At 56.0% G+C, this 27664-nt stretch overlaps 3 protein-coding genes and 1 pseudogene across 3 annotated transcripts; all 4 read left to right on the top strand.

The window, feature by feature from the left end:
• The first annotated feature begins 36 nt into the window (after positions 1 to 36).
• LOC136563222 (protocadherin gamma-B5-like) lies at positions 37 to 2526 on the top strand. Its single transcript, XM_066560461.1, has one exon. The coding sequence runs from the start codon at positions 37 to 39 to the stop codon at positions 2524 to 2526; it is 2490 nt and encodes an 829-aa protein (XP_066416558.1).
• Positions 2527 to 4509: 1983 nt separating this feature from the next.
• Positions 4510 to 11691, top strand: LOC136563223 (protocadherin gamma-A10-like). The gene is made up of 2 exons (XM_066560462.1): positions 4510 to 6960; positions 11413 to 11691. The coding sequence occupies exons 1-2, from the start codon at positions 4510 to 4512 to the stop codon at positions 11689 to 11691; spliced, it is 2730 nt and encodes a 909-aa protein (XP_066416559.1).
• An 89-nt stretch (positions 11692 to 11780) lies between these two features.
• LOC136563224 (uncharacterized) lies at positions 11781 to 18858 on the top strand. Its single transcript, XM_066560463.1, is given in 5 exon segments — positions 11781 to 12831; positions 12834 to 14263; positions 15852 to 16155; positions 16220 to 18723; positions 18811 to 18858. Coding segments are annotated over 5 exon segments (5337 nt in total).
• Positions 18859 to 23241: 4383 nt separating this feature from the next.
• LOC136563225 (protocadherin gamma-B5 pseudogene) lies at positions 23242 to 27008 on the top strand (annotated as a pseudogene).
• The last annotated feature ends 656 nt before the right edge of the window (positions 27009 to 27664 follow it).

The raw sequence follows: 27664 nt of genomic DNA on the forward strand, positions 1-27664 counted from the left end.
AGTCGGCAGGAGCGCGGCGAGCGCAGTGGGCAGAGAATGGCGGTGAGGCAGAGGCGGCAGAGGCGCGGGCCGGGCGGCGGGCGAGCGCTGCTGGCCGCGCTGCTGCTGCTGCTGTGCGTGTGGTGCCGGGCGGCGGGCGAGCGACTCCGCTACGCCATCCCCGAGGAGCTGGGCAGAGGCTCGCTCGTGGGGCCGCTGGCGCGGGACCTGGGGCTCAGCGCGGACGAGCTGCCGGCGCGCAAGCTGCGGCTGAGCGAGGAGAAGCAATACTTCACTGTGAATGAGGAGAACGGGAACCTGTACGTGAACGAGAGGCTGGACCGGGAGGAGATGTGCGGTGAGTCGGCGACCTGCTCCGTCAGCTTCGAGGTGCTGGTGCACAACCCGCTGAATATTTTCCACGTCGAGGTGACCATCGAGGACGTGAATGACAACTCCCCAGTCTTCAGCAAGGCTGTTCTGGACCTCGAGATCGGTGAATTGATCCCTCCCGGTGCTCGGTTTCCCCTGGAGATGGCGCGAGATGCAGACGCAGGAAGCAACTCAGTTCTGACTTATCAACTTACGAGCAACCCGTCGTTCTCAATGTCAATGAAGGAAAAGCCGGGTGGAAAGAAGCAGCCGGAATTAGTCCTGGAGAGAGTGTTGGACCGGGAGAAGCAGAGCTCTTTTGATCTCGTGTTGATGGCGGTCGATGGCGGGGACCCCGCGAGGTCTGGGAGTGTCCAGGTGCGCATCAACGTTACAGACGCAAATGACAACCCACCCGTGTTCAGCAAAAGCGTCTACGAGGCGCGAGTGGCGGAGAATCTGCCAGTGGAGTCGGTGGTGCTGCGGGTACGGGCGACGGATGCCGATGCAGGCTCGAACGGGCGAGTGTCCTACTCCTTGGGCAGCGTCTCGGAATCTGTCAGGGCGTTGTTCATTATCGACAGCGAGAGTGGAGAAGTGAGGACAGCGGGTGCCCTCGATTTCGAGGAGAAAAAAAAATACGTCTTCACCGTTGAGGCGACGGACGGAGGCGGGCTCAGCGATGACTGCGAAGTGCAGATCGACATCTCGGACGAGAATGACAACGCGCCCGAGATCACGATTTTGTCCCTGTCGAGTCCCGTGCCCGAGGACGCACCAGCGGGCACCGTGGTGGCCGTGCTGAAAGTTCGGGACAGAGACTCCGGCGAGAACGGTCAGGTGTCGTGCTCGCTGTCGGGAGAGGCGCCGCTGTCGATCGTGGCGTCGTCGGGCGGCTCGTACAAGGTGGTGACATCGGGCGCGCTGGACCGCGAGCAGGCGTCGGAGCAGCGCGTGACGGTGGTGGCCCGGGACCGGGGCAGGCCGGCGCTGTGGAGCAGCAGGGAGCTGGTGCTGGAGGTGTCGGACGTGAACGACAACGCGCCGGTGTTCGAGGAGGCGGCGTACAGCGCGTACGTGGCGGAGAACAACGCGGCGGGCGCGCTGGTGCTGCGCGTGCAGGCGCGGGACGCGGACGCGGGCGCCAACGGGCGCGTGAGCTACTGGCTGGCGGGCGGCAGCGCGGGCGCGGCGGGCGCGGCGCCGCTGGTGTCGGTGGAGGCGCGGAGCGGCGCGCTGTACGCGCAGCGCTCCTTGGACTACGAGCAGTGCCGCGAGTTCACGGTGGCCGTGCGGGCGCAGGACGGCGGCTCGCCGGCGCGCAGCTCCACGGCCACGGTGCGCGTCTTCGTGCTGGACCGCAACGACAACGCGCCCAGGGTGCTCTGGCCCGCGGCGGCGGCGGGAGAGGGTCCGGGAGGGGCGGCGGCGGCGGCGCCTTTCGAGGTGGTTCCGCGCTCGGCCGAGGCCGGCTACCTGGTGGCCAAGGTGGTGGCGGTGGACGCGGACGCGGGGCGCAACGCGTGGCTGTCCTACGAGCTGGTGCAGGCGTCGGAGCCGGCGCTGTTCCGCGTGGGGCTGCACAGCGGCGAGGTGCGCACGGCGCGCGCCGTGGGCGAGCGGGACGCGGCCAAGCAGCGGCTGGTGGCCGTGGTGAAGGACCACGGGCAGCCGGCGCTGTCGGCCACGGCCACGCTGAGCGTGGTGCTGGCCGAGAGCTTGCAGGAGGCGCTGCCGGAGCTGAGCGAGCGGCCGGCGGGCGCCGAGGCGGCGGCGGCGGCGGCCGAGCTGCAGTTCTACCTGGTGCTGGCGCTGGCGCTGCTCTCGGCGCTCTTGGTGCTGAGCGTGGCGCTGGCCGTGCTGGCGCGGCTGCGCCGGGCCGGGCCGCCCGCCGTGCTGCGCTGCCTGGGCGCGCAGCGCTTCTCGCTGGCCGGCGCCGCCTTCCCGGCCGACTTCTGCGAGGGCACCTTGCCCTACTCCTACAACCTGTGCGTGCCGCCGCCCGCCCGCGCCCTGCCCGAGGCCGCTTGGCCGCCGCCGCCGCCGCCGGTGCCCATCCTGTCGGCGGAGGAGCTTCTGGGCGGTGATTCCTGCGGGAAGCCGAGCCCGAGCACTGACCTCATCGAGGGAGAGCCGCCCGCCAATCCCGACGCACCACAGGTTTGTGAAGCGTGAGCTTGTTCTGTTTCTAAAAGTTCCCGGAATGTCATCGTTGTTTTCCGCGTGTTCTCTGCGTGGTGTCAGTGGGGATTCGTCATCTGTATCTCCACGTACCAGCGGAAGTTTTTATTTTTTCTCTGTAATAGCTTCAGCTGACAGGCTTTGTTGATAGCTCTCCTTTTGGCTAGTAGCGGTTTTTCTCAGTGTTTCCCCTTGTTTCTCGGACTCGGGTTTATGTGAATTGCACAGTCTTGTCTCCATGACGGATTGACTTAATGTATTGACTATCCCCCATTCATGCAGAGCAGGAAGCACTTGGTTCTTCCTTGGTCACAGGTTCAGCTTCAGGCTCGCGGTTTTGTCTTTAACACTTGTGCTCCATAAATTAGAATGTGTTAGCAACATTGAAAGCAGATTCCTATTCTGTTGAAGGAGAAGGGCTGATTCTGCATGACGGGGTCGAGGAAAAAAAGAGATAGCACTGACATCTGGTGCTGGAGATATTTCTTTCCTGACTGATTTGTTCGGAAAGGGTGTGCTTGGAACTCGTGTATAGCTTTACCCAAACCCGTTCGTTATAATTTGTTTTTCCCCTATTAGATTTAGATAGGAAACGAATATGCAAAGTTCCTTTCTCCTTTTTTTGTGAGTGAAAGAAGAGATTGTCGCTGGTTTGGGGGGGAATGCAGTAGTGAGGCTAGATGGCTTCGTTTATGCGTCCTGGCTGGCAGTTCTCTCTGTTTTACTCTTCATGATCTTTATTTCATACACTGGTGAGAGTGCTGAAAGATTTCTGTTTCAGAGATTGTTATTTTTCCATCCTCGTCTCACAACGATTTTGGGAGTTTTAGTAGATCTCAAATATATCGAAAACAGCAAACTTTTGCAATTCTTTTATTAGGACACACATCTGAGGTATGAGGGCATCCCATATCAGAGAGATTGGCCAGAGAAGCATTTAGGCACTTGAATCAAGAGCATTTGCACATTGATTAGTGGTCACACCGTTTCGAGAGAGCAGCTATTCTTTTGTTCTATGGTTTTATAATTCTCTTCTTGAAAACTTATCAACCTCATTAGAGATACTTAGATGATTGGTTTATAGACGAACTACAGTGCTTTACACATGGATTTCAGAAAAAGGAAACATAGAATGACTTGAATGGATTTTAATGTGTATAAACTAAGGAAACACTAGGTGTATCTTAGGAAGAGATGACAAATATTTTATGTCCAGAAAATTTCCTTTGAGAGTTTTAGATGCATCTTTATTTGTTACCCATATTTTAATCCTGTAACAATAGGCTCCTTGACTTCAAGAAGCATGCAATTGCTGTCGTCCCACTTGTATTAAAGAACCTGATAGATCTGTGTGTTCGGGATATGATATTTTCCAGTTTTCTCTCTGGGAGCCTGTTTAAGATGATTTTGAACAAAAAGGGTAAGAGTAACAATAAGCTACAGGGTAAAACACAAAAAATATTTTTTAAATTTACATGTAATGGAATGAATAAATGATGGGTTTCCCGTGCGGTTAAATAACCGCGCCCACGGAATGCCTCTGCCTTCCTCCCGATGGTGATAGCCTGGAGGATGAAAGCAGAGATGGGCTGGAGAAATGCGGAGGCAGGAGATCGGCGCTGGACGAAAAGCGACATCTCGGTGGCGACCGTGGCCTGTATGGAGCAAGGCAGGGCGGGCAGCGCTGGGCAGCGCTCGGTGCCTGCAGTGCCGGGAGGAGGCTGCGGGCGCCGCTGTTGACCGAGAGGAGCGAGAGGAAGCTCGGAGCGCTACCGGCAGCCCCGCCCGCTGCGGATCGGCTCACTCGGTTGTTCGCTTCGTGTCCGAACGTGCGGTCCCCGATCGTCCCCGCGGTGCTGGTCCATTGTGGAGCCAGGCGGAGGCAGCGGCAGCTGCGCACGGTGCAGGAGCTGCGAGCATTGAGTGGCAGCGGGATTGGATCGGCGGTGCTGCGGTGCCGGCGGTTCCGCGGGCGAGATGTGCGCGGCGGGGAGGCGCTGGGGCCGGCGGCAGCGAGCTCTGCTCTGGGCCGTGCTGCTGGCGGCGTGGGAGGCGGCGTGGGGGCAGCTGCGCTACTCGGTGCCCGAGGAGATGCCCAAGGGCTCGTTCGTGGGCGACGTGGCCAAGGACCTGGGGCTGCAGCTAACGGAGATCCGAGATCGCGGCGTCCGCATTGTCTCCGAAGGTAGGACGCAGTATTTCGCTCTGCACGGGAAGACGGGACATTTAGTGACGGCAGAGAGGATCGACAGAGAGCAGCTGTGCCGGCTGTTGGAGAAATGCGTGCTGCGCTGTGAGCTGATAGTGGAGGGGGAAATGCAGGTTTACAGAATGGAAGTGGAAATCACTGATATTAACGACAACGCTCCAAGCTTCAAGGAAAGTGAAGTTGAGGAGAGGATTAGCGAGACGACAGCTCCAGGGTCTCGGTTTCCCCTCGCAAGGGCTCACGATCCAGACTCTGGACGGAATTCCCTGCAGAGCTACGAGCTGAGCGGTGACGAGCACTTCTCGGTGGCCGTGCAGGCGGGCCCCGGCGGCGATCAGCGTCCCGAGCTGGTGCTGGCCAAGGCGCTGGACCGGGAGGAGGCGGCGTTTCACGAGCTGGTGCTGAGGGCGAGCGACGGCGGCGATCCGGCACGGACGGGCACGGCTCGGATCCGCGTGATGGTGCTGGACGCGAACGACAACGCGCCCGTGTTCAGCCAGGCGGAGTACACGGTGCGTGTGCCCGAGGACGTGCCCGTGGGCTCCACCCTCATCACTGTCACGGCCACGGACGCCGACGAGGGTCTGTACGGGGAAATTGAATACTCGTTGAAGAATGAGGCGGACACGGCTGTTTTCCATCTCGACTCTGAGAGTGGAGCTATCACTCTGATGCAGAGCCTGGACTTCGAGGAAGGCGACTCCTACGAACTGGAGGTGCAGGCACGGGACGGAGGAGGGCTTTTAGACACTGCCAAAATCACGATCAGTGTCACAGACATAAACGATAACGCCCCAGTGATTTCTGTGAGGTCGGCACTACGTGAGATTTCTGAGGACGCTCCTTCGGGGACAGTGGTAGCTCTGCTGCACGTGCAGGACCGGGATTCGGGGGTAAATGGCGAGGTGCGCTGCTCGATCGACAAGGACGTCCCGTTCCGGCTGGAGAAATCCTATGAAGACTACTACCGTGTGGTGACCGCGAGAGAGCTGGACCGGGAGCAGGTGTCGGAGTACAACGTGACGGTGCGGGCGGCCGACGGCGGGTCGCCGGCGCTGCAGAGCAGCGCGGTGCTGGCGCTGCGGGTGCTGGACGTGAACGACAACGCGCCGGTGTTCTTGGAGGAGCGCTACAGCGCGCGGCTGGCGGAGAACAACGCGGCGGGAGCGCTGGTGCTGACGGTGCGCGCCACGGACGCGGACTGGGGGCAGAACGCGCGCGTGCGCTACCGGCTGGCGGAGGGGCGGGTGCGGGGCGCGCCGCTGTCGTCGTACGTGTCGGTGCAGGCGGAGACGGGCGCGCTGTACGCGCTGCGCTCCTTGGACTACGAGCAGCTGCGCGAGCTGCAGCTGTGCGTGCGGGCGGAGGACGGCGGCGCGCCGGCGCTGAGCAGCAACGTGTCGGTGCGGCTGCTGATCGTGGACGAGAACGACAACGCGCCGCAGGTGCTGTACCCGGCGCCGGCCGCAGCGGCGGGCTCGGGCGCTGCTGCGGCGTGGTCGGGCGTGGAGCTGGCGCCGCGCTGGGCCGAGGCCGGCGCGCTGGTGGCCAAGGTGGTGGCGGTGGACGCGGACGCGGGGCAGAACGCGTGGCTGTCCTACGAGCTGGCCAAGGCCACGGAGCCGGGGCTGTTCCGCGTGGGGCTGCCCAGCGGCGAGGTGCGCACGGCGCGCTCGCCGCTGGCCCGCGACGCGGCTCGCCACAGCCTGCTGGTGCTGGTGCGGGACCACGGGCGGCCGGCGCTGTCGGCCACGGCCACGCTGAGCGTGGTGCTGGCCGAGAGCGTGGCCGAGCTGCTGGCCGAGCTGGGCAGCGCGGCCCACGAGGCGGCGGCGCCGGGCGAGCCGGCCGCCAGCCTGACGCGCTGGCTCGTGCTGGCCGTGGCCGCCGTCTCGTGCCTCTTCGTGGCCTTCCTGCTGCTGCTGCTGGCGCTGCGCCTGCGCCGCTGCCACCGCCAGCAGCTGCTGCCGCCGGACAGCGGCGCCTTGCGCGGCGTGCCCGTCTCGCACTTCGTGGGCATCGACGGCGTGCGCGCCTTCCTGCAGTCCTACTCGCACGACGTGTCGCTCACGGCCGACTCGCGCAAGAGCCACCTGCGCTTCTCGGCCGCCAGCTGCTGCGACACCCTCCCGGCCCGGCCGCCGCCCGACGAGCCCGCGCCGCTGCTCGGGGACGGGGACCCGGCCGGAGCCCTCCCCGCGGATTCTGCCTCCGACCCGGTGAGTTCCCCGTACGAGTTTTTCTCGGCCATTCTTTCTTCTATTGCTTCTCTACTCTTTTCCATGTCCTGCAGAGTCATGCTTGCAGACATGGAAGGCAAAGTATCTTTTAGGGACGTGCTGATCGCGTGGCCTATTGCTACACCACGGTGGACATGGGGTCAGGTCTTGGCTTTCCAGTTTGTGAGGGATGCATGATATGGGAGACTGATCTTGGCTGGAGGGTTTTTCTAAATGAAGTTTTTTCTGTATCATGTGATCGTCGCTGCCTCAGTATCTTTTGATGGACAAGTAGGGTTTCACCTCCTTCCGGCTTCTTCTCTGAGATGTATTTGACAGGAAAATATTTCTTCCCTCTTAGTAGAGAGCTGTAAAGATACCTGTTTGAAGGCTATAGGATGTCCTGGTGCATGTGTAAGGGAAACCCTCTGAATATCTGGTATTTTGATGGAAACTGCTTTCAAAGGATCAAGGTCGAGACAGAACATGGAAGATCTTAGAGGCAGGAGATGCAAATAGTGGGCTCTGTGTGTGAAAATCTCTTAGGAGGTAAGGTAAGATGAGTTTTTAGTGTTGATCTGTAGTATAAAGTAATGCAATTTTCTCCTTCCCAAATATGTCTTGCTTAACAGATATTACTTCATTTCAACTGAGAACAGGTGTGTTTATCGGGTATTGTAATGTATTTAATGTCTAGCCAATGTATTTAATGAATAGCCTTATATATTCTAATCTGGAATGTCACAATGGGAGCTTTGCAATAAGGAAATTCATTACATCCCTAGTTTTAATACCTAGATTATATATTTTCTGCAACAGCCCTAATCTAGATGATCTTGATCCCTTCATTTCTGGAGATGTTATCTTCTCGTCTTGTTCTTTGCACTGATCTTAAGATGGGCCTTTGTATCTGGTAGTATCTGATCACATCTCTTACATTTGCCTCGTTCTCCTATTCATGCCTTTCATTTTTACAACTCAACAGGAAAAGATATTTATAGATTAGTTTCCTTAAATTTTTAATGGGAGAAATTGTCTTTTTTCTCACTTGCACATGTTAAGTGAAATGTTAGCCATGGTTAGTTGTCTCTGCAACTGTTCTTGCTGTAAAGTACCTCTGCAAGTTTCAGTTTCTTGCAGGTGCAGCGTGTGTGGAAGCCCTGTTGGAGAGAAAGCAGCTGTGTTTTTAACTTCCATGGTCCATTGCGGACTATATAAATGTTCGGTTTATAAATTGCCAAGCTGTGGATTCATAAGCTTGCTTTTCTATAATGGTGTGCTCTCTGTGAATGATGGTTTAAGTGTTGACTTGTTTGTCCTGACCAGGTAGAGATGGGCCTGTGTGTGTCTGAAACTCTATCTGTAAACATCTCTGGAGTCACTGATCTTAGTTGTAACATCCTCATGGTGAACAGTCAGGGAGAGATTGCTCCCAGGGAGAGACTGGCCCCTCAGCAGGCAGAGCGGGGTTCTATGATTTGGGTGTGCCAAGGCCTGTGCCACTTACACCAAGTGCCCTTTTCTTTTCCTGTGTCCAGAAAAGGATGGCAATCCTCCAATGCATTTGTCTGCAAGCAATGCCCAGGGCAGTGCATGCCTCAGGGCTTCTGTGTCTAAGAAATGCTGCGGGAAATGTCATTTGCCCAGCTATGTGTCCTTGTTAAAGCTGTGATGTAGAGTTTCACTGTGTTTGTACTAAGTTTTTCCAAGCTTTGAGCAAACCTTCAGATGTTATTAATGGCTCTTGCTTGCTGATGTTACTGCTGATGTTTTTTGGTTCTTTTTTTTTTTTTTAATTGAAATTGGTAGGATTGTAGGGATGGGAGAGTCTAATTTTCCAGCAAAGTCCAGGTTTGGAGTTTTTATTTGAAGCACGTGCCAGAAAGTCACTCATTTTATCCTCTGCCATGTCTGATACAGCTCTTCCCTGTGAGTGGTAGCTCTTGGATGTAGACATAGATTTCACATGAATGGTTCCCAAGTGGCATATATCCAAAACTGTCCATGTGTTTAGGAAGAATGATGACATCTATGTATTGATCCTGATCTGAGTCTTTAACTGAGCTACATATTGCTTATGACTGTTTAGTCATTTTACATTTCTTCAAATATCAGTGATAAGCAGAGTCCATATGTGTGGACCTGTGTTGTGATCCCTGCTCTCCATAAGGAGAAGTTGTGTGGGAAACTTCTTCCAGTGTTGTCTGTCTGCAAAGGGGTCCCTGTTGGGTGATGTCTGAGCATTGTGCCTGTGCAGAGACAGGGCTGGTGGAAGAATTGCTGAAATATCTAAAGGGTTGGTATAAATATTCAGTTTTCCCTAGCTGTTATATGGATCACATAGTTGTGGTTGTGTGCATTTTTCTTTGCTTTTTCTCCAAAGGAATTTCTTGCAGTGCCTTACCTCTAGATATTCGATATGTGTCTTATGTACTTGTTAAAGCTGACACAAGTTAGGCCTTCAAACTTACACCTTTAAACATAAACCTTCAAATATAGGCTTTAACTTAGTCCTTTAAACATAGGCCTTTAAGCATTGGCCTTTAAACATAGACCTTCAAACATAGGCCTTCAAACATAGGCCTTAACATAAGCCTTCAAACATAGGCCTTCAAACATCGGCCTTCAAACACAGGCCTTAAAACTTAGGCTTTTAAACATAGGCCTTTAAACTAGGGTGTTTAAAATCAGGCCTTTAAGCATAGGCCTTGAAACATAGGCCCTCAAACTTAGGCCTTCAAACATAGGCCTTCAAATCTGTGGGGTATGAGCAGGCCACATAGTAGAAAAGCTGATGAGAGCTCTGGAGTGTTTAATGAAATGAAGTCACACTGGCAGTCCAGAACAAGATTTCAAGGTCTCACTTCCAGCCTGACACCTCAGTGGGCTCCAGGTGCTGTCGGGAATGAATTTCCTTGCCCACATAGAGGCCTGAGATTTCCTCTGGGTGAGTTTCTCTGAATGCACTCCTAATGCATCCCTGCATTGCTTGAGTGGTTTTCTTTTCTTGACATGTTATTACAGCTGATGTGGAATAAGATCATGTGAGGGGGGTCCATCTGTGTTCTAATTTTGTCGTATGTAAAGAGATGTAAAAATGTCACATCTTTGTGGATCTGTGCATGTGATAAAAGAGGGGAAGTGCATAGTTTGATAGAGAGTTCATGAAAGTGGTAATTACATTTTCCACCTTGGATCTTAATTCAGGCTCTGTTTCCTGGAAGGCCATGGTTCATGTTTCCTTCCCACTTGTGAGTGCTGTTTTGCAGGAAACAGTAACTTCCCTTGAGAACCAAATGAAGACAGAATGTTGTGTGTGAGGAAAATGAAAAAACTGCTTAACTCAAGTGGATAGCTGTAAAATGCTGCTGTCCAATTCCACTTACCTGGGGATTCTTCTTGTGTCTCTGAGGTCCACACAGCTACGAGCTGCTCTCTGTGGTTTCCTACATTGCACAGGCCCTGCTGTGTCACAGTGGCCAATGACTGGCCCCATGTATGGCAGTGGGAGATATTTGGCTTGGCTTCTTTGATTTAATAAGTGTCAAAGATTTCTGTTGTTCTGCTGCTTAGTAAAGTCATTTAATCCAGTCGAAGAGACCTCATAGTCCTTTAAAATTCCTGCAGCTTGCCTAGCTTGCACCTTGAGGCCTAAGTGAGTTTCCAGGTGTTCTGGGAAAGAATTTTAAGGCTGTGTTGTGGTAAAGCTGCAGAAAATCACAGCACTGAAATATGTCCCCCACTCTGATGGGGTCAGATGGAAGTTTAGGGTTTGTATATGAATCTTCAGAATTCATTGAAAACCATTCAGCTGATTTTGCAGTCCTAAAACGGATTGGGGAGATGTTGAGACTTTTGCCTAGAGGTTAGGAAAATCAAAATAATGGAAATATTAAATCAGTTGTTTTAGCAGGCCAAATTTTTGAGTTTCCACCAAAAGCACAGAAGGTTTACTGGATGGAAGGGGAGTCAGTGTAAGCCAGAGTCTGCAGTGCTTTGCACTTTCTTATTCTCTGCCAGGTATATATGTACACAGGCATTTATCTGAGAGCACATCCACTGCTTCTGGGCTTCGCATTTCTCTGCAAGTGTTATTCACTGTAAAAATGTTCTTTTGATTTGCATGAGTTTTTCACAGATGATGGGCAAACAATATCTTGGGTATAACTGGAACAATTAAATTTTAAATAATCTCAGCAATCATCTTTTCAGATTTTGGCTTCAGGTCTTTGACTGTGCATGAGAAAACCGATCTCGATTTTTGGAACACATATTTGGTTTCTGATATTCTCAAACCAGAGAGTGCAGAAAATCTTTGATAAGGAGGAATACTTGTTTCCGTGTCTATTGCAGCTAGAAATAAATAGATCGTTATCACACGGATATTGCTGCTGCAATCATAAGGGTTCCTACTTGTGGTTAAGGAAGAGCTGCTGCTGTGGGTGTTTGCAGTCGGGGAGAGCCCCCGGGGCCGGTGCAGGCGCTGAGCCCCGGCCAAAGCCGGGCCCCGTTGAGCGCGGGCACGCGGCGGCTGCAGTGTCGCGGCGGCGCCTCCGGGTGTCGCTGTTGGCCGGCGCCGAGCGGCGCTGGAGCCGCCGCCGCCGCCGCCGCAGCGTCCTGCCCCCGCAGGCTGCTCGCTCGGCCGGCGCCGGCCACAGCGGCAGCGGCACCGCCAGCAGCAGCAGCAGCGAGAGGCGGCGAGAGGCGGCGCGGCGAGCTGGGTGTGTTTGAGCGGTGTCTGCTTTGGGCGGCGAGAGCGGCTGGAAGGGAGGCAGGGCAGCGGCAGTCGGCAGGAGCGCGGCGAGCGCAGTGGGCAGAGAATGGCGGTGAGGCAGAGGCGGCAGAGGCGCGGGCCGGGCGGCGGGCGAGCGCTGCTGGCCGCGCTGCTGCTGCTGCTGTGCGTGTGGTGCCGGGCGGCAGGCGAGCGACTCCGCTACGCCATCCCCGAGGAGCTGGGCAGAGGCTCGCTCGTGGGGCCGCTGGCGCGGGACCTGGGGCTCAGCGCGGACGAGCTGCCGGCGCGCAGGCTGCAGGTGGCGTCTGCCGGCAAGAAGCAGCTGAAATACTTCACTGTGAATGAGGAGAACGGGAACCTGTACGTGAATGAGAGGCTGGACCGGGAGGAGATGTGCGGCGAGTCGGCGACGTGCTCCGTCAGCTTCGAGGTGCTGGTGCACAACCCGCTGAATCTTTTCCACGTGGATGTGGATATCCAGGACGTGAATGACAACACACCGAGGTTCTTGCAAGACAGTTTCCAGCTGGAGATCAACGAGTTTACTTCTCCCGGCGCCCGGTTTTACTTGGGCATGGCAGAGGATCCGGACGTGGGCAGTAACTCTCTGCAGGGCTACGAGCTGGAGGCCAATAAGTATTTCACTGTGGAGGTCAAAGATAGTCAGGATGGCAGCAAATCCGCGGAGCTGGTGCTGCGACACTCTCTGGACCGGGAGAGCGAGCCGAGCCTCCGTCTGCTGCTGACTGCGCTGGATGGCGGAGACCCGCCCCGGACTGGCACGGCCCAGCTGTGGATAAACGTCACCGACGCCAATGACAACCCACCCGTGTTCGCGCAGGACCGGTACCGCGTCAGCCTGCGCGAGGACACGCCTCCGGGATCGATGGTGGTGAACATCTCTGCCTCTGATGCTGACGCCGGCACCAACGCCCACATCACCTACGGCTTCGGGAAAATGCCGGCCAAGGTGCTTCAGAAGTTCATGGTGGATGCCGAGCGAGGAATGATCACGCTGCAGGAGGCGCTGGACTTTGAGGATACGCGTGCGTTCAGCCTGGCTGTGGAGGCGACGGATGGAGGGGGTTTGGTGGCTCACTGCAAGGTGGAGGTGGAGGTGCTGGATGTGAATGACAACCTCCTGAGATCACCATTCTGTCGCTTTCGAGCCCAGTGCCTGAGGATGCCCCGACAGGCACTGTGGTGGCTCTGTTGAACGTAAATGACTTGGACTCCGGCGAGAACGGTGAGGTGTCGTGCTCGCTGTCGGGAGAGGCGCCGCTGTCGATCGTGGCGTCGTCGGGCGGCTCGTACAAGGTGGTGACATCGGGCGCGCTGGACCGCGAGCAGGCGTCGGAGCAGCGCGTGACGGTGGTGGCCCGGGACCGGGGCAGGCCGGCGCTGTGGAGCAGCAGGGAGCTGGTGCTGGAGGTGTCGGACGTGAACGACAACGCGCCGGTGTTCGAGGAGGCGGCGTACAGCGCGTACGTGGCGGAGAACAACGCGGCGGGCGCGCTGGTGCTGCGCGTGCAGGCGCGGGACGCGGACGCGGGCGCCAACGGGCGCGTGAGCTACTGGCTGGCGGGCGGCAGCGCGGGCGCGGCGGGCGCGGCGCCGCTGGTGTCGGTGGAGGCGCGGAGCGGCGCGCTGTACGCGCAGCGCTCCTTGGACTACGAGCAGTGCCGCGAGTTCACGGTGGCCGTGCGGGCGCAGGACGGCGGCTCGCCGGCGCGCAGCTCCACGGCCACGGTGCGCGTCTTCGTGCTGGACCGCAACGACAACGCGCCCAGGGTGCTCTGGCCCGCGGCGGCGGCGGGAGAGGGTCCGGGAGGGGCGGCGGCGGCGGCGCCTTTCGAGGTGGTTCCGCGCTCGGCCGAGGCCGGCTACCTGGTGGCCAAGGTGGTGGCGGTGGACGCGGACGCGGGGCGCAACGCGTGGCTGTCCTACGAGCTGGTGCAGGCGTCGGAGCCGGCGCTGTTCCGCGTGGGGCTGCACAGCGGCGAGGTGCGCACGGCGCGCGCCGTGGGCGAGCGGGACGCGGCCAAGCAGCGGCTGGTGGCCGTGGTGAAGGACCACGGGCAGCCGGCGCTGTCGGCCACGGCCACGCTGCACGTGGTGCTGGCCGAGAGCTTGCAGGAGGCGCTGCCGGAGCTGAGCGAGCGGCCGGCGGGCGCCGAGGCGGCGGCGGCGGCGGCCGAGCTGCAGTTCTACCTGGTGCTGGCGCTGGCGCTGCTCTCGGCGCTCTTGGTGCTGAGCGTGGCGCTGGCCGTGCTGGCGCGGCTGCGCCGGGCCGGGCCGCCCGCCGTGCTGCGCTGCCTGGGCGCGCAGCGCTTCTCGCTGGCCGGCGCCGCCTTCCCGGCCGACTTCTGCGAGGGCACCTTGCCCTACTCCTACAACCTGTGCGTGCCGCCGCCCGCCCGCGCCCTGCCCGAGGCCGCTTGGCCGCCGCCGCCGCCGGTGCCCATCCTGTCGGCGGAGGAGCTTCTGGGCGGCGATTCCTGCGACAAACCGAGCCTGAGCAGCACCGCCGTGACGGGAGAGCCGCCGGCCAATCCCGATGCACCGCAGGTAATGTCGCGCGCTCGTTCTGTTATTGAGACTTTCCTATCATCGTCCTTTCCCCCCTCTTTTTCTCGGCATGGTTTCCATGACAAGTCCCCTTTTGTGTCTCCATGTAGCTGCAGAAAGTCTTCATCTTTTCTTGGTATCGGCTTCTGTTTCGGATGAGATGCTTTGAGTATAATTCTCTTTTTAACTTGGAGTAGTGGTCACCTGTTTTCCGGGGTTATTTTTTTGGGAGGCACACACCTATCTCCATTAATTAAGGAAATTATTTAACAAACTGAATTAAGGAAAGGGCTATGCCCCTTCCATGGAGAGCAGGACGCTAGCAGCACCTGGCTCTTCCTTGGGAACAGAGTCAAGTTCAATGGAAGAGGTTTTGTCTTCAAAACTCGTGCTCTATGAATTAAAATGCGTTTCCAGTGCTGATTCTGTGTGATGTAGTTCGACAGGAAAAAAATCACTGACAAGTGATGTTGTAGCTTTTTTCGTTCCGGTTTTGATTCAGAAAGTGCATTTGAGACTTGTTTATAGCTTTAGACAAATTCGTTTATTAATGGTTTTGAGGGGGGTTGCCTATTGAACTCGAAGGAAACGTTTCTGGAATGTTGTGTTCTGCATTCTGAGTGAAAGAAAAGAATGTCGCTTCTTTTAGGGGGTTATGCAGGAGTGGGCTTGGCTTCGTTTTTGCATCCTAGCTGACAGTTCCCTGTTTTACTCTTCATGATATTTATTTCATACGGAAGTGAAAGTGCAGAAAGGTTTGCTTCAGATGTTTTTCTTTTTCCTCTCGTCTTTACCCTAAGGGTTTGAGATTTATGGAGATGTTGATTTTCTGGACAACAGCGAGATTTTAAAATTCTGACTATTCACATGGATAGACATCTGAGATAGGAATATATGACAGTATCAAGGAGATTAGCCAAAGGACAGTTCGGGCACGTTAATCAAACTCATTTGTACATTTTTCATGGCTAATCAGAGTTTCGAGTGGGAAACTGTACTTTTTTCCTACTATTCTACAATTCTTTTCATTGAGTTGTTGTACCAACCTGATTAAGAAAGTATTCCTGTGATACTTTCTTAATACACTTCAATGCTTTGCAAGTTGATTCCTGATAAATTCTTTTCCTTGTGGCTTTAGAATTACTTCGTGAAGGTGTAAATGTGTAAAAAGTAAGGAAATACTAAATTTAACTGAGAATAGCGAGATTCAGACATTCGACTCTTGGTCCCTTCAAGTTTCCCTTTGAGACTGTTGGCTGCATCTTTATTTCTATCTGTAATAATCATATAAAAGTTAGCTGAATTCAAGAAGCATGCAATTGTTCTCATCCCGCTTGTGTTAATGAGCCTGATAGCTCAGGTTATCGGTGGGTGTGGGTGTGTATCTAATGTTTTCAATCTCTGACCCCGTTGCTGAAGAGGTTTTTGAAAGAACAGAGTGAGACTGATGGTAATCTAGAGCTTGAAATGTGAAAAACATGCTTTCATTTACATTTATTGCCTTTAGTAAGTTACTAGTACCTCCTGCGGTAAAAGCACCACCCCCACGGAATGGGTCTACATTCATCCCGACCGTGATCCCCTGAAGGATCAAAGCCGAGGTCGGCTGGAGAAAAGGCGGTGCAGGAGGTCACGGCTGCACGAGAAAATTGTCTCGGTGGCAAATATCGGGTCCTCCCGAGCTGTCCGTGGGAAGGCAGAAGCGCAGCGCTGGGCAGCGCTCGGTGCCTGCAGTGCCGGGAGGAGGCTGCGGGCGCCGCTGTTGACCGAGAGGAGCGAGAGGAAGCTCGGAGCGCTACCGGCAGCCCCGCCCGCTGCGGATCGGCTCACTGGGTTGTTCGCTCCGTGTCCGAACGTGCGGTCCCCGATCGTCCCCGCGGTGCTGGTCCATTGTGGAGCCAGGCGGAGGCAGCGGCAGCTGCGCACGGTGCAGGAGCTGCGAGCATTGAGTGGCAGCGGGATTGGATCGGCGGTGCTGCGGTGCCGGCGGTTCCGCGGGCGAGATGTGCGCGGCGGGGAGGCGCTGGGGCCGGCGGCAGCGAGCTCTGCTCTGGGCCGCGCTGCTGGCGGCGTGGGAGGCGGCGTGGGGGCAGCTGCGCTACTCGGTGCCCGAGGAGATGCCCAAGGGCTCGTTCGTGGGCGACGTGGCCAAAGACCTGGGGCTGCAGCTGACGGAGATCCGAGATCGCGGCGTCCAAGTGGTCTCCGAAGGTAGGACGCAGTATTTCGCTCTGCACGGGAAGACGGGACATTTAGTGACGGCAGAGAGGATCGACAGAGAGCAGCTGTGCGAGCGTGTGCAGCAATGCGTGCTGCGCTGTGAGCTGATAGTGGAGGGACAGATGCAGGTTTATGGGATCCAAGTGGAAATCACAGACATTAACGACAACGCCCCGAGCTTCAGAGAGGCCGAAACAGAGCTGAGAATGAGCGAGATGACAGCCCTGGGGTCGCGATTTCCCCTGGCCGAGGCTCATGACCCGGACTCGGGCCTGAATTCCCTGCAGAGCTACGAGCTGAGCGGTGACGAGCACTTCTCGGTGGCCGTGCAGGCGGGCCCCGGCGGCGATCAGCGTCCCGAGCTGGTGCTGGCCAAGGCGCTGGACCGGGAGGAGGCGGCGTTTCACGAGCTGGTGCTGAGGGCGAGCGACGGCGGCGATCCGGCACGGACGGGCACGGCTCGGATCCGCGTGACGGTGCTGGACGCGAACGACAACGCGCCCGTGTTCAGCCAGGCGGAGTACACGGTGCGTGTGCCCGAGGACGTGCCCGTGGGCTCCACCCTAGTCACTGTCACAGCTACGGACGCCGATGACGGGTTGTACGGACGCGTGAAATATTCGGTTCAGAAAATTACCGAGAAAGCCTCGCAGATTTTACAGCTGGATGGCAACAAGGGTGCGATAACCCTGCTACAGAGCCTGGACTTCGAGGAATGCAATTCCTATGAATTAGATGTGCAGGCACATGACGGAGGAGCTCTTTTCGACAAGACAAAAGTCGTGGTCACTGTGACAGACGTCAATGACAATGTGCCAGAGATTTCGATGCGGTCGGCACTGAGAGAGATCTCGGAAGATGCGCCCTCGGGAACTGTGGTGGCCCTGCTGCACGTGAGGGACCGGGACTCGGGGGCCAACGGCGAGGTGCGCTGCTCGATCGACAAGGACGTCCCGTTCCGGCTGGAGAAAACCTATGAAGACTACTACCGCGTGGTGACAGCGAAGGAGCTGGACCGGGAGCAGGTGTCGGAGTACAACGTGACGGTGCGGGCGGCCGACGGCGGGTCGCCGGCGCTGCAGAGCAGCGCGGTGCTGGCGCTGCGGGTGCTGGACGTGAACGACAACGCGCCGGTGTTCTTGGAGGAGCGCTACAGCGCGCGGCTGGCGGAGAACAACGCGGCGGGCGCGCTGGTGCTGACGGTGCGCGCCACGGACGCGGACTGGGGGCAGAACGCGCGCGTGCGCTACCGGCTGGCGGAGGGGCGGGTGCGGGGCGCGCCGCTGTCGTCGTACGTGTCGGTGCAGGCGGAGACGGGCGCGCTGTACGCGCTGCGCTCCTTGGACTACGAGCAGCTGCGCGAGCTGCAGCTGTGCGTGCGGGCGGAGGACGGCGGCGCGCCGGCGCTGAGCAGCAACGTGTCGGTGCGGCTGCTGATCGTGGACGAGAACGACAACGCGCCGCAGGTGCTGTACCCGGCGCCGGCCGCAGCGGCGGGCTCGGGCGCTGCTGCGGCGTGGTCGGGCGTGGAGCTGGCGCCGCGCTGGGCCGAGGCCGGCGCGCTGGTGGCCAAGGTGGTGGCGGTGGACGCGGACGCGGGGCAGAACGCGTGGCTGTCCTACGAGCTGGCCAAGGCCACGGAGCCGGGGCTGTTCCGCGTGGGGCTGCACAGCGGCGAGGTGCGCACGGCGCGCTCGCCGCTGGCCCGCGACGCGGCGCGCCACAGCCTGCTGGTGCTGGTGCGGGACCACGGGCGGCCGGCGCTGTCGGCCACGGCCACGCTGAGCGTGGTGCTGGCCGAGAGCGTGGCCGAGCTGCTGGCCGAGCTGGGCAGCGCGGCCCACGAGGCGGCGGCGCCGGGCGAGCCGGCCGCCAGCCTGACGCGCTGGCTCGTGCTGGCCGTGGCCGCCGTCTCGTGCCTCTTCGTGGCCTTCCTGCTGCTGCTGCTGGCGCTGCGCCTGCGCCGCTGCCACCGCCAGCAGCTGCTGCCGCCGGACAGCGGCGCCTTGCGCGGCGTGCCCGTCTCGCACTTCGTGGGCATCGACGGCGTGCGCGCCTTCCTGCAGTCCTACTCGCACGACGTGTCGCTCACGGCCGACTCGCGCAAGAGCCACCTGCGCTTCTCGGCCGCCAGCTGCTGCGACACCCTCCCGGCCCGGCCGCCGCCCGACGAGCCCGCGCCGCTGCTCGGGGACGGGGACCCGGCCGGCGCCCTCCCCGCGGACCCCGCCCCTTCCTCGGTGAGTTTCTCTGTCCAAATTTTCTCCACGACCCTTTCTTGTAATGCAGCCCTTCCCTTTCCCCGCCGTGTTCTCTTGCTTGCCTAGGAGACGTTGTCTAGAAGCATGGTAAAGTTTCCTTCGATGAAAGTTTGACGGCTGGGGTCCATTGGTGTCGGTATGTAAACATGGGGTGGGTCCTCAGCCTTCCAGTTTGTGAAGGAGGAAGGAGGGAAAAGGCTACTGCTGCAGGCTGTTGCTTAGGTCGAATGTTTGGGTATTGATTACGTTCCAAGTATTGTTCCCCTATATCAGCTGTGCTGTGTAGAGTCTGTGTTCTTGATAGCATTGTCTCTTCTGAAGGGATGGATCTCCTTACTAAGAAAATCAGCTTTTTTGGAGGTTCACGTGTCTTCCCAATAGCACACATGCATGAATATTTTGAATGTGTCTTGAACACAAGGCTGATGGCTTTGTGTGGAACCTTTTTGCATGTTCTTCTCGGCCCTTATTGTTCTCCATGATACATAGTGAAGGTCAGCAGGAAGTATTTGTGTCATTCACGCTTTGGTCTTTTTTTGTGAAGAGGGGATTGGACCAGGCAACAAGAGGTCCTTGGTGCTCTCTGTCTACCTGCTTTGAAGATAAAAGATCATCTTGAAGTTGTGTCTCTTTGAAAAGCCTGTGTGTGGCTGCATATGGAGCATGAAACGCAGGAGGAAATGGCAGAACTGCTTTGTTTTGTCTTGTTTTTCCAGGTAGGGCTATGTCAGATGGAGCTTGATGAGCTTTGGGTAGAAAATATTTAGCATGGCAAGAGAATAGCCTGGATGGGAAGGAGAGATTCACGGTGCAGTGGGAGATACAAGGTGGGCATAATTCCCTGTGAGCAGATATTCACTGCGTCAGTGTCTCCTGGAAGACTGCTTGGCTTTTCCTTTGAGACCTATGAAGTCTCTTCCCAGAACTGCAGTGAGCAGCAAATGTAGCTTGCACAGCACAGAGATGTACAGAGAGCTGTGTGCAATTGATGCTGGGAAGAGAAATGGTCTGGGGAACTGGGCCTCCACTGTCCCATGTTTGTAAGGTGTATGGGTGAAAGGACACCATGGATGGTGTGAAGGGTTGGAAATCTGAGTGCTGTGAGCTGTGTGTGAATGTTTGCTGAAAGACTCAAGGGAATGTTTTCCTCCATTCCATGTCCACTTCCTATCTGTCAGATGAAGCAATGTGAGGTTTTTCTTCCCCAAGTATTTGTCTAGAAGATTTGTATTCCAGTTGCGTGGGGATGAACCCTGGAAGGATCTTGCTGAGTATTTCAGCGTCATCATAATGGTGTCACTTCAAAGCTTAATTTTGTACTTTTGACAGATGGGGTATGGGAAGTGCAAGCTGTGTATTCAGTACCTATAAACAACAACATCAATCATCTACTTTGACTTATATAACCCAGAAGAGTGTTGGGAACTCTTCAATTCTGCAGGTGTTAACTTTCTGTCTCATTCTTCTGATCATCTGAAGATGGTTCTTTCATGTTTATAGGTGAAAAGAGAGAGACTTCCTTAGAGATGTTTCTTGACAATATCTCTTTAATAAATGCTTTTTCTTGTCCCATGACTGGGTGAGATGTCGAATATTAAGGCGATACAGTCTGATCAACGTTCCTCTTGGTGGAGTCTCTCTAAATTCTGAAGGTGTCTGCTTACCATGGGAGCTGTGGTGGGTTTATGTGGGAGTGTTGGTTGTGTGGTGTGTGAGGAGGTCCTGGTGGAGACATGGCAGGTGTTTTGTTGATCCCCAGGGCTATTGCTGGCCTTCTGCACAATGAGTCAAGAGGAGTCCTATGATTTTCCCTTGTGTGGTTTGGACTGAAGTGGCCTAGTTTGGGTTCCATATCCCTTTGCATCAAGAGTGGTAGTCACACATGCTTTGAGGAGTCCATGTGCTGAAGAATGGTGATGTTGCCTTTGAGGTGATACTTGGATGTGTGGGTCTTTGACAGAGCTGGTAATAATTTGTGGCCTGTATGACATTTCCCACTTGTTGAAGTAATATGGAGGAGCAGAATAATGTTAGTTGTGATGTTTGTGCTCTGAGAAGCTGTGCACACAACTTTTCTTCTAATGATGTCTGTATGGAAAATTTGCTGTCATGTTATGTTTTGGCAGAGAGAAGAAGTCTGTGTATGCAGAGACAGGGCTGGTGCTGGAGTTCAGTGTGATACAGTTCAAAATGAATTAATGAATTTTGTCCAGTTCTGTTTGTCCTGGTATTTAGATGAGGCCCCCAGCTGTGGTTCCAAGCTTTTCCTTTCTCTTTGTATCCAAGGCACTGACAGTGTGGGGCCTGTGGAGTGACTCCTGTGTGAGGCCCCTGTGTATTGGTTCCAGTCCAGTTTCCAGGGTTGTGTATATCCTGCAGTTGAGCCAATCTGCATTGTGAGGCCATGATTGATACTCTTGTGGTGTTTCCCATTCTTAACTTGGTTGATTAAGGTTTCTTTGGATAATTGGGTTGGGTTGTTTGTCTTTTTGTTTGCTTGTATTTTTGTCAAGGATTAAAGTTGATCCTCACTGAGCCTGGCAATTCTGCAAACTCCAAAACAATTATCCAGTAGGGAGAGTATCTCTCATACATCCCTTGAAGCTGTACATGTAATCATCTTATCCTAGACACACAGAATCATAGAATGGCTGGTATTCCAAAGCACCTTAAAGATCCCCTCATTCACTCTCCTCTGCCATGGGCAGGGACATCTTCCACCAGAGCAGGTGGCTCAGAGCCCCAGCCAGCCTGACCTTGAATATTTCATTCAAGAAATACAACTTCATGAATGGATGTTTCCCCAAGCTCTTGCTTTCTCTGGGGCCAACATGGAACCAAAATTTTGGTTTGCATTGATGGTGAAAGCAAAGGCTGTAAATGCAGAGTGAGGAGGGTGAGAGCTCAGTTCTGTGCCAGGCAAATGGGGGACTCAGTGTGGGTTTGGCAGAGAAATGGTTTGATTTCATGCTTGGTGCCAGAGGCAGTGCCCTTGCTGTTCTGATCCTGGTTTCTCTGTCATGAAAGATAATTACAGTCTTCTAACAATAACATTTTGCACAGTAACAGTTCATGTAGAACTATAATTCTTGGCTGGAAGAGGTAATTAATCCTGTGTGAAACCTCCATCATCTCTATCTCTAGGCCACATTGTGATATAGAGTTTGTTCAGAAGTGTAATTACACTTTCATTCACGCCTTTGTTTCCAGGAAGGTTGCAGCTCATTTCCTCAATTCTGGTCATTACTTTGAAATATGAAACAGTGACTGATGTTTTTCAGGATGTCCTTTTTTCAGCCACTTAGAACTAAAGAGTGTGTGTGGGGAATAGGAAGCAGAAGCAATAAGAGAATCTGTTGTGATTTGTAGAAGATTTACCTTGAGAAAGAGGCCAATGAGAAGTTGTTTAAAGTGGTGGTTTCCTACCTGTGCCAGGTGAGCAGGCCATGCAGTAGAAAGAGTTGCTGAGGAGAGGCCTCATTGTTCAAATGAACCCCCCTATCCTCTTGTCCTGTGGGAGTCTTGAGAGCCACACTTGCCCCTTGAGACCTCAGTAACTTCCAGGTGCTCTCAGGTGTGAATTTTAAAGCCTGCAAACAAGGCCTGGAAGACTTCACAGTGAGCATCAATGACTACTTGTTATTCACTAGTGCTTCCTAGCCTTATCTGATTCATGTTTTGGGGTTTTCTGCAGGTCTTTGTTTTGTTGTTGTTGTTTTTTGTAGAGTTTTTTTGTGTTATTTTGTTTTCCCTTGATTTACTCCGTGTGTAGCTATACTTTCTATTATCAACAATCCATCTGTTTTGAGCAATATATGGAGTGTTAATGTCCCCTTCTCTTGTTGCAGTGGGAGAGGAAGGCAGGAGATATGAGAGTGACTTTGTGTTCTGTTCCTGTTGGGAGAAATAAATGTAAATATGACTTTAGTAGACTTTGCCTCTCTGGAACAGAGCATGTCATAAAGGTGTGGAGGAGATTCCCCCTAAGCCAATGGTTTGATGAACTATTCTGCTTTGGATGACTGCTGATCTTTTAATACGATTGTTTATCATTTGTGTGCTGTACAATCCTTCAGCTCCTTATCATAATGGTGGTGAGCAGACAATTGTAGCTCCCTTCTGGGTGTGGCTGCAGTGCATTATCATCTCATGAGAGATTTGAGCAGTGAGGAGATGGCCACAAGCAAAACCCCACAGTGGCCTGGTGTGGATCTCTAGGGATGGGCTGGAGAAGTGGTCCCGTGCAGCCATCATGGAATGGATCAAAGTGCAAGGTCCTGCAGCTGGGGTGGGGCAATCCCCAGTTGAAACAGAGAGTGGGGGATAGGGAAGAGCTTTGCAGAGAAGTGCTTTGGGGTATTGGTGGGTGATGAGGTGGGCCATGAGCTGCCCATGGGCACCTGCTGCTGGAATTGTGTCCTGCACTGCATGACAAGCTCTCTGCCTGGCAGGTTCAAGGGTGGTCCCTCCTCCCCTCTAAACTGTTTTTGTGAGAACATGGACTGCATGGGGATCGTGGGCCAATATCCCACTGGACATGCCAGATTTCCCAGAAGGATCATGGAAGTAGCCTGAGGGTTGGAACATTTCTCTTATGATGAAGGACTGAAGTAGCTTGTGTCTTCAAATATAGAGAAATGATAGGTCTGTGTAGACTTTTGAATTTTTTTATAAACTGTTGTTAGGAAAAATGGGGCAAGCGCTTCTTATGAGGTCTAGGGTTCATAGTACACCATGTTGTTGTTTTCCACTAAAAGAAAGGAGTTTTTGATTAGGAGAAAGCTTTTCAATGTGAGTTGTGTCAAAAAGGAAGATATTGCCCGGAGAAATTTTGGAGGTGCCTCCAACATCCAAGTCTATCAGGAAGTGTTCCTGCTGGTGTTCGAGCTGTGGATCACATGGCCTTTAGAGAAAAGTATAAATTGGAAACTGAAAATATTGATTGCTTGCCTATGAAGGGCTCAGAGTTGCTTTACACTTTCTATTGTCAGACACTCAGATATTGAGATGCAGATGAAGCAAGTTTAATGAATCAGAAAGAAAAGAGTAAATGTTATTCTGCTACCTTGTCATAGGGGATGCTTATTTTACTTTAGGCGGATCTATATCTCCAACTAATTGATCCCAGATAGTAAAAGAACAATTCAAGACAAGTTTGAAAAAGCTCTGGAAGTCTCCCTATATTATAGGTTATTGCTGGTATAAATGAAACGTGATTTTAGTAAGAGAAGCTGAATGCCATTCTTTACTGCCCTGCAATGAATATTTCTTTCTGACTGTAGAATGTGACTGAAAAGAATGGCCTGAAAGCACCCGGCAGCACATGTCAGATAGAAAGGCCTTGGAGTGGAATTAAGCCAGAGCTGCTGCTGTGGGTGTTTGCAGTCGGGGAGAGCCCCCGGGGCCGGTGCAGGCGCTGAGCCCCGGCCAAAGCCGGGCCCCGTTGAGCGCGGGCATGCGGCGGCTGCAGTGTCGCGGCGGCGCCTCCGGGTGTCGCTGTTGGCCGGCGCCGAGCGGCGCTGGAGCCGCCGCCGCCGCAGCGTCCTGCCCCCGCAGGCTGCTCGCTCGGCCGGCGCCGGCCACAGCGGCAGCGGCACCGCCAGCAGCAGCAGCAGCGAGAGGCGGCGAGAGGCGGCGCGGCGAGCTGGGTGTGTTTGAGCGGTGTCTGTTTTGGGCGGCGAGAGCGGCTGGAAGGGAGGCAGGGCAGCGGCAGTCGGCAGGAGCGCGGCGAGCGCAGTGGGCAGAGAATGGCGGTGAGGCAGAGGCGGCAGAGGCGCGGGCCGGGCGGCGGGCGAGCGCTGCTGGCCGCGCTGCTGCTGCTGCTGCTGTGCGTGTGGTGCCGGGCGGCGGGCGAGCGGCTCCGCTACGCCATCCCCGAGGAGCTGGGCAGAGGCTCGCTCGTGGGGCCGCTGGCGCGGGACCTGGGGCTCAGCGCGGACGAGCTGCCGGCGCGCAAGCTGCAGGTGGCGTCTGCGGGCAAGAAGCAGCTGAAATATTTCACGGTGAATGAAGAGAACGGGAACCTGTACGTGAACGAGAGGCTGGACCGGGAGGAGATGTGCGGCGCCTCTGCGACCTGCTCCGTCAGCTTCGAGGTGCTGGTGCACAACCCGCTGAACATTTTCCATGTCGAAGTGGCTATCGAGGATGTGAATGACAATTCTCCAGTCTTTAGCAAGGCTGTTCTGGACCTCGAGATCGGTGAATGGACGGTTTCCGGTGCTCGATTTCCGCTGGAGATGGCCCGGGATGCGGACGTGGGTAGGAACTCGTTGCTGATTTACCAACTAACCAGCAACCCATCGTTCTCACTGTCAATGAAGGAAAAGCCGGGTGGAAAAAAGCAGCCAGAATTGGTGCTGGAGAGACCATTGGATCGAGAGAAGCAGAGTTCCATTGATCTAGTACTGACAGCAGTGGACAGTGGGGACCCTGTGAGGTCCGGGACTGTTCAAGTTCGCATCAACGTGACGGATTTAAATGACAACCCACCCGTGTTCAGCAAAAGTGTCTACGAGGCACGAGTGGCGGAGAATTTACCTGCGGGTTCGGTGGTGCTGCGGGTACGGGCCACGGATGCAGACGTGGGCTCAAACGGGCGAGTCTCCTACTCCTTTGGCAACGTCCCAGATGTCGTGTCCTCATTGTTCGCTATCGACAGCGAGAGTGGAGAGATCAGGACGGCGGGTCCACTCGATTTCGAGGAAGAAAATAAATACGTTTTTGGTTTGGAGGCGACGGACGGCGGGGGGCTCACTGATCACTGCGAAGTGCAGATCGACATCACGGACGAGAATGATAACGTTCCCGAGATCACGATTCTGTCACTGTCGAGCCCAGTGCCTGAAGACGCACCGGCCGGTACCGTTGTAGCCCTGGTGAACGTGAACGACCCGGACTCCGGCGAGAACGGTCAGGTGTCGTGCTCGCTGTCGGGAGAGGCGCCGCTGTCGATCGTGGCGTCGTCGGGCGGCTCGTACAAGGTGGTGACATCGGGCGCGCTGGACCGCGAGCAGGCGTCGGAGCAGCGCGTGACGGTGGTGGCCCGGGACCGGGGCAGGCCGGCGCTGTGGAGCAGCAGGGAGCTGGTGCTGGAGGTGTCGGACGTGAACGACAACGCGCCGGTGTTCGAGGAGGCGGCGTACAGCGCGTACGTGGCGGAGAACAACGCGGCGGGCGCGCTGGTGCTGCGCGTGCAGGCGCGGGACGCGGACGCGGGCGCCAACGGGCGCGTGAGCTACTGGCTGGCGGGCGGCAGCGCGGGCGCGGCGGGCGCGGCGCCGCTGGTGTCGGTGGAGGCGCGGAGCGGCGCGCTGTACGCGCAGCGCTCCTTGGACTACGAGCAGTGCCGCGAGTTCACGGTGGCCGTGCGGGCGCAGGACGGCGGCTCGCCGGCGCGCAGCTCCACGGCCACGGTGCGCGTCTTCGTGCTGGACCGCAACGACAACGCGCCCAGGGTGCTCTGGCCCGCGGCGACGGCGGCGGGAGAGGGTCCGGGAGGGGCGGCGGCGGCGGCGCCTTTCGAGGTGGTTCCGCGCTCGGCCGAGGCCGGCTACCTGGTGGCCAAGGTGGTGGCGGTGGACGCGGACGCGGGGCGCAACGCGTGGCTGTCCTACGAGCTGGTGCAGGCGTCGGAGCCGGCGCTGTTCCGCGTGGGGCTGCACAGCGGCGAGGTGCGCACGGCGCGCGCCGTGGGCGAGCGGGACGCGGCCAAGCAGCGGCTGGTGGCCGTGGTGAAGGACCACGGGCAGCCGGCGCTGTCGGCCACGGCCACGCTGCACGTGGTGCTGGCCGAGAGCTTGCAGGAGGCGCTGCCGGAGCTGAGCGAGCGGCCGGCGGGCGCCGAGGCGGCGGCGGCCGAGCTGCAGTTCTACCTGGTGCTGGCGCTGGCGCTGCTCTCGGCGCTCTTGGTGCTGAGCGTGGCGCTGGCCGTGCTGGCGCGGCTGCGCCGGGCCGGGCCGCCCGCCGTGCTGCGCTGCCTGGGCGCGCAGCGCTTCTCGCTGGCCGGCGCCGCCTTCCCGGCCGACTTCTGCGAGGGCACCTTGCCCTACTCCTACAACCTGTGCGTGCCGCCGCCCGCCCGCGCCCTGCCCGAGGCCGCTTGGCCGCCGCCGCCGCCGGTGCCCATCCTGTCGGCGGAGGAGCTTCTGGGCGGCGATTCCTGCGGGAAGCCGAGCCCGAGCAGTGACCTCGTCGAGGCAGAGCAGCCCGCCAATCCCGACGCACCGCAGGTCTGTAATGCCGGGCGCTCGTTCTGTTATTGAGTCTTTTTTATCATGGTCCTTTCCCCCCTCTTTTTCTCGGCATGGTGTCCATGACAAGTCCCCGTTTGTGTCTCCATGTAGCTGCAGAAAATCCTGATCTTTTCTTGGTATCGGCTTCTGTTTCGGATGAGATGCTTTGAGTATAATTCTCTTTTTAACTTGGAGTAGTGGTCACCTGTTTTCCGGGGTTATTTTTTTGGGAGGCACACACCTATCTCCATTAATTAAGGAAATTACTTAACAAACTGAATTAAGGAAAGGGCTTTGTCCCTTCCATGGAGAGCAGGACGCTAGCTGTAGCACCTGGCTCTTCCTTGGGAACAGAGTCAAGTTCAATGGAAGAGGTTTTGTCTTCAAAACTCGTGCTCTCTAAGCTAAAATGCGTTTCCATTGCTGATTCTGTGTGATGTAGTTGGACAGGGAAATAAAATCACTTACAAGTGATGTTGTAGCTTTTTTCTTTCCTTTTTTTTATTCAGAAAGTGCATTTGAAACTGGTTTATAGCTTTAGACAAATTTGTTTATTAATAGTTTTTAGGGGGGTTGCCTGTTGGACTCAAAGGAAACGTTTCTGGAATGTTTTGTTCTGCACTCTGAGTGAAAGAAAAGAATGTCGCTCCTTTTAGGGGGTTATGCAGGAGTGGGCTTGGCTTCGT

This window comes from Molothrus aeneus, chromosome 15, assembly GCF_037042795.1.
Source record: "Molothrus aeneus isolate 106 chromosome 15, BPBGC_Maene_1.0, whole genome shotgun sequence".
NCBI lineage: Eukaryota > Metazoa > Chordata > Aves > Passeriformes > Icteridae > Molothrus > Molothrus aeneus.

Bases quoted from the DNA above. Each gene is read 5' to 3' on its own strand.
- LOC136563223 (XM_066560462.1), top strand. From the start codon at position 4,510: ATGTGCGCGGCGGGGAGGCGCTGGGGCCGGCGGCAGCGAGCTCTGCTC. The intron at 6,961-11,412 runs GTGAGTTCCCCG...GGGTGTTTGCAG, and splicing joins CGGATTCTGCCTCCGACCCG to TCGGGGAGAGCCCCCGGGGC.
- LOC136563222 (XM_066560461.1), top strand. From the start codon at position 37: ATGGCGGTGAGGCAGAGGCGGCAGAGGCGCGGGCCGGGCGGCGGGCGA.